This window comes from Salvelinus alpinus, chromosome 16, assembly GCF_045679555.1.
Source record: "Salvelinus alpinus chromosome 16, SLU_Salpinus.1, whole genome shotgun sequence".
Lineage (NCBI taxonomy): Eukaryota > Metazoa > Chordata > Actinopteri > Salmoniformes > Salmonidae > Salvelinus > Salvelinus alpinus.
In genome coordinates, this window is record NC_092101.1 from 16,278,035 (window position 1) to 16,289,212 (window position 11,178).

The 11,178-nt window shown below is 40.4% G+C and overlaps 1 protein-coding gene across 1 annotated transcript; it reads left to right on the forward strand.

The window, feature by feature from the left end:
* Positions 1–264: 264 nt before the first annotated feature.
* On the forward strand, positions 265–7,647 carry nr2c2ap (nuclear receptor 2C2-associated protein). Its single transcript, XM_071345032.1, has 5 exons — positions 265–822; positions 2,186–2,276; positions 3,491–3,596; positions 3,772–3,839; positions 6,974–7,647. The coding sequence occupies exons 1-5, from the start codon at positions 785–787 to the stop codon at positions 7,094–7,096; spliced, it is 426 nt and encodes a 141-aa protein (XP_071201133.1). The 5' UTR covers positions 265–784; the 3' UTR covers positions 7,097–7,647.
* The last annotated feature ends 3,531 nt before the right edge of the window (positions 7,648–11,178 follow it).

The window sequence follows — 11,178 nt, forward strand, 5'->3', positions numbered from 1 at the left end:
TTTGTGACATCTACTGATGTAAAAAGGGCTTTATAAATATATTTGATTTTAACTGCGTGTGTTTAACTGCCACAGCCTTTAAGATTATTTAGACCTGGGCCTGCAAGTGAGCAATAGATACAGTGGCAAACTGAAATGCTTGTTTAGAAACTTTAGATTACTTGACAGGCTTGCAGCTTTTTTTTAAAAGGAGGATGTTCTTTGGGCTGACCTTGTAACATCTTTTGCACAGAGTTTATAAACCCAGAAGTTGCAACATCGCAAGACTTCCGGGACCACTTGTAAAACAGACCAGGCTGTGGTTTGGGGTTTGAGAAGTCATTGAGAGAAGTGAACAATTCTTCCTAAATTGTTAATTTTCTCGAAATATAAAGGGACAGCGTATATTCGAGCCAATGTCTTAAGTAGTTGAACATGTTATTACTCCAACCTCGTGAAAGTGACGAACTGACACGTTTTCATTTGTCAAAAACAACTTTATGTGAAAGGAGTGCCTTTGATTTGACGGCCTGCACGTGCGCAGTACGCATGAGCTTTGCTCGCCAACGTCGACTACAATTGCGATCGGGGATTTCTATTGGAGAATCAGTTTTAGCCGATCATACTGTACTGTCTTTGATATAAGCGCCATGGATGATGAGATATGAAAAAAAGAAAGGAACACGATTGCCATCTAGTGGAGAACGGGTTAATCGTGTTGAAGTCCTTTGCCAGTACCGTCGTACATAGAAGAGCTTAATCTCTATTACAATACGGCAATTTGCCCTCAGTTGTGAGATCAGACATGGCGTCCTCATTGATTTGCAGTGAAACACAAAGCAGGTAAGAAAACGTGTTAGTTTGGCATTTTAACACACTGTGTACGAGTAAGATATCTAACGTTATACCTTTAAATGTGTCGCCACATTCGATTAACAGTGGAAAATAAACGTGTTTGTGTTAGTCCCCCAAATAAGCCTCTGCCATTATGCTGAACTCAATTCTCGTATATCGAGGCGAATTGTGTTTTGATAACAGGTCGCGAGATTAGCTACAACGTTGTCCCCATCAGACTATTCTTGTAAAAATCCAACCTCCGACCTTTTCCTAATTTGTGGCGCTCAACTCGGTGCGAATGTGCATGGGCAAATGTAATCTGTTTATATAGTACGAACAACAAGAGGAAAAAGTCATACTTTTAATAAAAACGTCCAAATTAACCCCGCGGGGGGACCGCAGTTGTACGGGTAAGTGTTCTCAGAATCTACTGATCCAATGTTGTTGCCTGCTTCTCAGTCACATTACATAGTGATTCGATGAAGGCTTCTTCTGTATGGGGGAGTTTTGTTAAGAGCTCTGACGCTTGGTGGGACCCTCTGCTAACTGCGTCTCCTAACACCCGTGTCGGAAGACAGACGCCTCAAAGGCGTTGTAACTGAGAAATAGTGTGAAGCATCCGCTTGGCGTTTCCACTCACTACCAAATATGGTAGTAAGAGGAAGCACACTGGCGGGCAGTGGGAGAAGATGGTATCTGCAGATTTTGTCATTGAAACATTTGATCTCAATAGAGTTTGATGTTCACAAAACTGGAATCTATCATGAACAGAGTGGACTATGGTTTGTAGACTTTACCCTTTGCAAAAGTGTTAAAAAATCGCGTTGTTTAGAAAGAGTGCAAAGGTTAATTGTTGTTGCACATGCGCACTGCAAAGTGGGCGTTTCCTAATGGATATATGCAGATGACGCTAGAACGCGCCAATAGGATCTCGCTAGCTCTTGCTTAGCACTGCCCCCTCCTTGCTTGTTTTGCCCACTGGGAACTACAGGCTGTGGTCTATCTTGGTTTAGTTATATAAATCTTTGGAAATACTGTCAGCTGCAACTGTGTTAAATAATCATTATTTTGATGTGATTTGAATGTAGAGGGATTTATGTTTCTAGAACCATACCGCAATTGAGAATGGATTCAAGTTTAGATTGAGTATGTAGCTGTTTTGACTTCCAGAGCCAAATTGCCTTTAAACAGAACATGTAAGGTCCTCGGACCAACTACGCCTCGATAGAAGAGAATGGAATTGAGGCTTCCTCAGCTAAGCTCAATGCTGAAATCTCTCTTTAACATCCCAGAAGGAACATGGAGCAGTCCTGCTGCAGCATGATGATGTCATGACTGTAAAATTGCTGTGTCTTTTTGTTTTTTACAGAGTAAGCTCGGTTTTAAACAGAGATGTCAAGCAATTTGGGAAGAAGTACATGTTTGACTCAAATGAAGAAACTTGCTGGAACTCTGACCAGGTAACTACAATCACAATATAGCCACGCATACCTCAAAAGGGCCAGCATCGGCACATTCTTGTGTGTCTCTATTGCCTCTCCTTCCCCACGATGTGTGCACTTGTTCACTTCCCTTCAGGAATTTGAAAGTAGATGACTGGTATATGGATCTATCTCAGGCCAAGATTAATCTAATTCAATTGATGGGGAGTAGTGACTGAGTGCACACCTGGAGGAGAGATCATTAGGATGCACTATGTGGTTATGATATTAATACTAGTATTATTATTAGGCTACCCTTAGCCTCTGCTCACAAAGGTGAGGTGAAAGCCTGTTGCCAGAGGCTAGCTAGTAGCTAACCCATGACATAGGATAGCCAGAATTGTTTTGACCTAAGCTCAAAAATGTACATCTTTCCCTACAGGTCAAAACGCTCTGCTGCCATAATATAGGCACAGTTGAGCCGGTGTGGGATATGGTTAAAAAAGCATACCTCAATCCAGGGATGGAAGATATCGCTGTACTCCTAATTATCCCAACTGACAAATTGAGAAAATTTAAGTACTGCTAGTTTTGAATGAAACTGCCATTTTCATCCTCATGCTAGGCTAGCTAGGCTAAAGCAGCCCATTGGATTCCATGAAAATGCGACGTGTTGGGTTGAGTAGCTATGGAATCCAATGGGTTGCTTTAGCCTAGCTAGCCTAGCATGAGGACGAAAAAGGCAGTTTAATTAAAAATTAGCAGTATTTCATTATTCTCGATATGTCAGTTGGGATAATGGAATAATTAGGAGTACAGCAACATCTTCAGCGGTCTAAGGTACTGCATCTCAATGGTAGAGGCGTCACTACAGACCCTGGTTCGATACCAGGCTGTATCACAACCGGCCGTGATTGGGAGTCCCATAGGGCGGCACACAATTGGCCCAGCGTTAAGATTTGGCCGGGGTAGGCCGTGATTGTAAATAAGAATTACTTCTTAACTGACTTGCCTAGATAAAAAAATATAAAACCCTGTATTGAGGTGTATTTGTTTTATTGCCGTGCAGTGCCCACATTATGGCCTTTTGAGTTTTAGGGAGAGATGTACTTATTGCTGAGCTCAGGTTGAAACAATTAATATCATCATAATAATAATATGTGACATACAGTCAGTCATGCTCTACCAATTGAGCTACAGAGGACCATATTCTGGCTACCCCATAACACTGTCACTACTTTCCCTTTTTACAGGGTGATTCTCAGTGGGTTACTCTTGAATTCCCACAGCCCGTCAGAGTGTCCGAATTAAAGGTGCAGTTCCAAGGAGGCTTTTCAGGAAAAACATGCAGATTGGAAGGTAATACACAAACACACACACTCTTTTAGTCAGTGTATCACAATGAAGTTGTGATTTGAAATGATTTATATTATAACATTGTCATAATATGCTTTAATAACATATGTTTTTAAAAAGAGACAGACTCTGTCCATGTCAGCAATCCTGAAAATGTTTCTACTTGTTTTCCCCTCAGGAAGCCCAAAAGCTGGAGAACTGGCAAACATCACACATTTTTACCCTGAAGACAACAGCTCACTACAAATATCCTTCAATGTATTATTAAATGTCTCTAAAAATCATACCAGTTAAAATTAGTTGGTAAGTAAGCCTTGTCCCAGCCGGAAAGGCTCCTGCCCTACGGGCCAATCTCCTGTTTCTGTAGCGTGAATAGGGTGACCACATGTCCCGGATTGTGCTGGACAGTCCCGCATTTTGGCCATTTGTCCCGCAACCAAACAATCATGTCCTCCATTTTATCAATAAATTCAAACAAAACTCATTTACGAAAAAGGTTGATTTGTCCAGTATTTCAGTCAGACATTCCAACCTATCTTTTGCAGTCACGTTGTACTTTTGATAAGATAGTGTCTTGCAAAAGTATTCAGACCTCTTTTATTTGTTCCCATTTTATTGGTACAAAGTGGAATTACAATTGATTTAGTTGTCATTTTTTTGTCAACAATCTACACAAAATACTGTCAGTGAAAAAAAATTATAATACACATGTCTATATCTCCAATATAGCCGTTGCATCAGTATTCAGCCCCTTTGTTTAGTCAAGCCGAAATTAGTTCAGGAGTAAAATTTGTCTTAACAAATCACATAAGACATTACATGGAATCTGTGAAATAATAGGGGTTGACATGATTTTTGAATGACTAACCCTTCCTCTGTCCCCCATACAAAAACATCTGTAAGGTCCCTCAGTCAAATATTGAATTTCAAGCAAAGATTCAACTATAAAGACCAGGGAGCTTTTTGAAAGCCTCATAAAGAAGGCAGTGATTGGTAAATGGGTAACGATAACCAATCAGAGATTGAATATCTCTTTAAGCGTGGTCAAGTTAATAATTATAATGTGGATTATTTATTAAACTACCATTACAGATAGTCATTCTTCTGAACTGCAGGACAGGAATGAAACTGCTCAGGGATGTTACTGAGGCCATTGGTGATTTTAAAACCGTTACAGAGTTCAATGGCTGTGATGGGAGAACTGAGGATGGATCAACAACATTGTAGTGACTAAATGACCGAGTGAAAAGAAGAGAACAAATATACAGAATAAAAATATTACAAAACATGAATCTTGTATGCAACTATGCACTAAAGTAATACTACAACAAAACATGGCAAAGGAATAAATGTTTTCGCCTAAACGCTAAGCCTTATGTTTGGAACAAATCCAACACAACAGATCAAGCTTCTTAGTTTCAAGCATGGTGGTGGCTGCATCATGGTATGGGTATGCCTGACATCGGCAAATACTGGGGAGTTTTTCCAGGTAAAAAGAAATGGGATGGAGCTAGGCACAGGCAAAATCCTAGAGGAAAACCTGCTTCAGTCTGCTTTACACCAGACACTAGGAGAGGAATTCACCTTTCAGTAGGAGAATAACCTACAACACAAGGCCAAATCTACAGTGGAGTTGCTTATCAACAAGACAGTGAATGTTCCTGAGTGGCCAAGTTACAATTTTGACTTAAATCTGTATGACATTTATGGCAAGACTTGAAAATAGCTGTCTGGCCATGATCCCCAACATCCTGACAGAGCTTGAAAATTAAAAATATATATAATAATAGGGCAAATATTGCACAATCCAGGTGTACAAACAGCTTTTAGAGACTTACTCAAGAAGACTCACAGCTGTAATCACTGCCAAATGTGTTTCTAACATGTATTGACTACGGGAGCAGAATACTTATGCTACGACTGTATTTTAGTTGATTTTTTACGATGAATTTTTACAAATCTTCCACTTTGACAGTATTTTGTGTAGCTTGGTGACAAACAAATGATTTATCATTTTAATCCCACTTTGTAACACGAAATGTTAAGCGATCCAAGGGGTCTGAATACTTTTGCGAGGCAATATTTAAGTGCCTTTCAACGGGGTATGGTGGTTGGTGCCACGCACACCTGTTTGTATCAAGAACTGCAACACTGTTGCAACGCTACTGGCGATGTTAAACAATTCTCCAATTGTTGTTGAGTTCTGATATTATGCGCACCGTGAGACGTATGCCAGTGTCATATCATTTCGGTCTAAACTCCAGCTAAACTGAGAAGAAGGTAGCTGCATCCCAATATGACGACTGGAGAATGGGCGAGTGGATGTGTCAAAGGGAAAGTAGTGGGCGTGTCAAGCAGGCTGCTTTGGTTAGGCAGTTATGATGTAGCCTTTTTTTCTCTCTCTCTTACCACGCAACTACCGTACATTGAGCTACCATACCGCGAGAGTTTGGTTTTCTGTTTTTAAGCCAGAGGATGAGTCGTATTTCACTGTTAGTTTTGCACAAACATTTTTACATTTTCAGTTATAAAACTGACAATTGTTTATTTCTTTATTAAAAGTATTGATGATGGGTGTACTGTTGCTTCATGTGTTGTATGTGTGTGTGCTTACTGTGACTGTCACCCTCATATTTGGCTACAAATAGGTAGTAGGTAGTTCCCACGCCATTGCCGCACAGCAGCGCTTGTCAAGCGGGATCGAAGGGCACTGTTTCCCGGTGTTGTTGCCATTCATGCCCTCTCCATTGAGTAGTAGACTGTATGTATCATGATGACATCTAGATGGTTATCAATATTAGTTATTTCTTGTGTAGGCTGCTATCCTACTTGAAATTAAATCATGTGGGAGAAAATATGACTACGTTAGCTACCGCCGCGACATGACCGTGATACCCAGTAGGAAGCAATTCAAGTTGGCAGGCACGTCGATACAACACCAGTGCACTGGTCGCTGGCTTATCGACTCGTCGTGCAGCCCAATCAGCCACGCAAAACGGTCTTGAGTGGCAACAAATCTGCCCAATTAGTTGATTCACTTTCCATACACCCACTCCTTTTGACACACCCACTCAATCTATTCATTTAGGCTACACTGCCGCGAATGTCCTGCAAAATCATCCCTTTGTCCCACATTTGGTATTTTTAAATGTGGCCATACTAAGCGTGAGGTAGCCTGATGTACAAGCTACCTCAACTATTACAACTAGTCTTGTAATATTTGCAGAAATGTAAGTTGTAATAGAAAAGTTATGCCTGGCACTGGATACTGTAATACAGAAATGTTGATTTTAATGCTACATAGAGTACACAAAGCAGCTTTCAAACAATATTGTCCACTGCAGTTCTCCTACTTATCTGGTTCTTAACTCCACACCCACAGCTTTCCCATTCAGGAGGCCCACATGGTGCACAGGCTAAAAATAGTGTTTGAGAACAGTGCTGACTTTTTTGGGCGAATAATTGTTTACTCCTTGGATGTCCTGGGGGAAAGAGCTTTGTGACGTTTTTGTTTCTGCATGGGAGAGAGCAAGACCTACAGGGAAAGAGGGTGTAGTACCATTGAATAACATGACTGCTGGAAGACTGTACGACCCACATGAACTTTGGAATGGGAACCATATCTGACTATTTTTGGTGAGGACATTTTTAGTTGGTCACCTGCTTGCATCACAGAAACAACAAGGGGATAAAGGAGGACTCTGGATCTGGATTTTTATTGCAGCTTTACAGGCTTTAAGGTCACGTAACCACATGCCTATTGAAATGTTCTTGTGCCTTATTTGATTTGCCATTCCAAATGAACATTGTAAAATTCTTAAGCAATTTGTTTTTATTTGTTTACAATCACTTAATTTTTTTAAATAGATATTTAAACTTAGTATGATTGTCGTAAAAAAAAATACATATGAACGTCCTTAATATACAAAACATTTGAGAGGATGCTTACCTTTTTGTGTCTGATGGTGACAGCTAGGGCAATTGGACTATACCCAGAATCTGCCTCAATGTTCATGTCTGCCCCTTCTATCTGAATTAAAATCACATTACCATATTTATTTGTGCCACTGAGATGACTACGGTACTTTGGTTTTGGAAATTACCTTCATTTTAATTAATTAAACGTGTGCAGGGGTATGAAGCATCGTACCTAAGAGGGCCTTGGCATAGCTTATGTGGTTCCCGCAAACAGCGTAGAGGAGAGGGGTACCAGCATTCTTAAACACGACAGACATCCAATTAATAAAATGTGTGTTATTTCTGAAGGAATCAAGAGTCCTGGGGCAGTTATTTACACCATTTAATTATATAATTTACAACCTTACACAGTCATAAGCATTAATATCTATTGCATGTTGGAGAAGATATTTCACTATGACTGCATAGCCTCCAGAGCTGGCCAGGGTCAAGGCACTCTCCTGCTCCCATGCTATAGCACTAGGATCTGCCTCCCAAGACACACTACACAAGGACATAAAAGACAGGTTACAATCAACCACCACCCAGTTTATGACAGTTAATATACTGGCAAGTTTGATGTATAACTACATTAGGTACATAGCTAACATACCGGTACATACTGCTGTAATGATATGCTATGTGGTTCGTAAGGACAGTGTCGCTAACAAATTGTCAGCCAACATAACGTGTAAGGTAACTTATTTGAAAAGTCATTACTTTATTACATTGAGTAGCAAGCTACCGCGAGGACGTGCTCTATCGACTCTGCGGCTTGAGCATGCTTTTGGTGCAAAGTCGATAGCGCGCTGGACTTCGGGCAAGAAGGTTGAGGGTTCGAAACCTGCTCCCTGCTTGTTTCATTTGAAGTCGTGCACAATTATCAGTTTATTTGGTTTATATTGCCCATTCATTGTCAGAGACACAGTAGTGCATTGGGACCCAAAAGCATAATCAGTGCTCTAACTCCCCCTTGGTCATTAGGGCAAATCTGGTCTGTGATAGGAGTTTTTTTTTCCTTCACACCTAACTTGGCTATTAGACTATTCTTTAGTAAAGGTTGAATAGTATATTCAGATATTAGCCCCCCTCCCCAACTTGCAACAAATTGTTACTCCCATCTCATTCCTCACCCTCTTCCATGCGTCATTCTCCCCCTGAGTAGCTCGCTTGTGGGCGTGCAGGCGGGATATGGCAGCATTTTCGGTTGTGCGGCAAGAATTCTGCATAGCAAATTTGTATGAAGGTCTGGTTATTCACAGACAAATTGTTATATGCTATGGAGGTACATTTGTTTTGTGTCTTTTTGTCAAGCAAAACTATTTTCTTTTCAGTCAAAAAAAATTGTTCTGAAAGCTAAAACGATGCTTAAAAGTAAAAAAAAAATGTTGCTATCAAATATTTTGTGAAAGAGCGCAAAAAATGTTATTCCCCCAAAAATGTATTTGAAAACAAAACTCCAATTTAATTTCGCTATCAACCACGCTCCATTTTGGCAATTTTTGGAGTGTCAATTTGGGTGCAACCAATACTTTCTTTCCGACACAAAGGAAGCCATAGCGGATACCTACGAAGGTTAGCTCCTACGATTCAGTGTTGGTTCATTACATACAGTTGAAGTCGGAAATTTACATACACTTAGGTTGGAGTCATTAAAACTCGTTTTTCAACCACTCCACAAATTTCTTGTTAACAAACTATAGTTTTGGCAAGTCGGTTAGGACATCTACTTTGTGCATGACACAAGTAATTTTTCCAACAATTGTTTTCAGATAGATTATTTCACTTATAATTCACTGTATCACAATTCCAGTAGGTTAGAAGTTCACATACACTAAGTTGACTGTACCTTTAAACAGCTTGGAAAATTCCCCAAAATTATGTCATGGCTTTAGGAGCTTCTGATAGGCTAATTGACATATTTGAGTCAATTGGAGGTGTACCTGTGGATGTATTTGAAGGCCTACCTTCAAACTCAGTGCCTCTTTGCTTGACATCATGAGAAAATCAAAAGAAATCAGCCTAGACCTCAGAAGAAAATTGTAGACCTCCACATGTCTGGTTCATCCTTGGGAGCAATTTCCAAATGCCTGAAAGTACCACGTTCATATGTACAAACAATAGTACGCAAGTATATACATCATGGAACCACGCAGCCGTCATACCGCTCAGGAAGGAGACCTGTCTCCTAGAGATGAACGTACTTTAGTGCAAAAAGTGCAAATCAATCCCAGAACAACAGCAATGCATAATGAGTGCTCTAACTCCCCCTTGCGGTGGTCTGGAGCAATGAAGCCGTGACGCTGGGTACCTCTAAGTCCTGTGGTGTAAGCTCACAACTTTTAAAGGAGGAACCACTGTATATGTCAAGATAGAGAAGTGTGAGTTCCACGTATCCCAAGTTTCCTTCCTGGGTCACATTATCTCTCCCGCAGGCATCCAAATGGACCCCGTAAAGGTTGAGGTGGTTGCTGACTGGCCCTGTCCCACCTCACTCAAGCAGGTCCAGCGGTTCCTCGGGTTTGCCAATTTTTACAGGCGTTTTATTACAACTTTTGTGCAGTGCCAGCGCCTCTCACAGTCCTAACCCGCAAGTCCCAGACCCGTCTTTGCTGGACTCCCGAGGCTGACAGGGCATTAATGGAGCTCAAGGGACGTTTCACCTCCGGACCCATCCTCGTTCACCCTGATCCTAATCGCCGCTTTGTGGTAGAGGTGGATGCCTCGGATTGCTGCTTACTTAACACTTATTTTTCTTAACTGCATTGTTGGTCATGGGTAAGTAAGCATTTCACCTGTTGTATTCGGCGCATGTGACAAATACAATTTGATTTGATTTGTAAATTAGGTTAGTGTTGGCCATTGGCCTTATGCTGAAATCCCTCAGTGGTTTCTTTCCTCTCCGGCAACTGAGTTAGGAAGGATGCCTGTATATTTGTAGTGACTGGGTGTATTGATACACCATCCAAAGTGTAATTAATAACTTCACTATGCTCAAAGGGATATTCAATGTCTACTTTTTTATTTTTACCCATCAACCAATAGATGCCCATCTTTGCGAGGCACAGGAAAAACCTCCCTGGTCCTCCCTGGTCCCTGGTTGAATCAGTGTTTTAAATTCACTGCTCGACTGAGGGGTACAGATGAGGTAGTCATTCAAAAATCATGTTAAACACTATTATTGCACATAGAGTGAGTCTATGCAACTTATGTGATTTCAGCAAATGTTTACTCATGAACTTATTTAGGCTTGCCATAACCAACCGGTTAAATACTTATGGACCAAAACAGGCTGAAATTTCAGGCGGTCTTTTCAAAGAGCTTTTACACTAAAAGGGCATTGTAATTATTTTCAAAATGTCATAGCATTATTCCAACCTCATAGTGTGTAAATAAATCATCTTGAATAAATTAATGTGACATTTTTTATTTAAGAATCTAGACATAGTCCTAATTTTAGAGCACACTATAAGTATAAGGAGTATAATGACACTATTATATTGTCTGTATCATGTACGGTTCACGGATCATACGGTCTTACATTAGGCATATGAAAGACTAAAAAGGACCTAAAATGGCCACTTTATCACGATTTTCTCTTTTTTTTGTGATAAAAATGTAAAAAGCA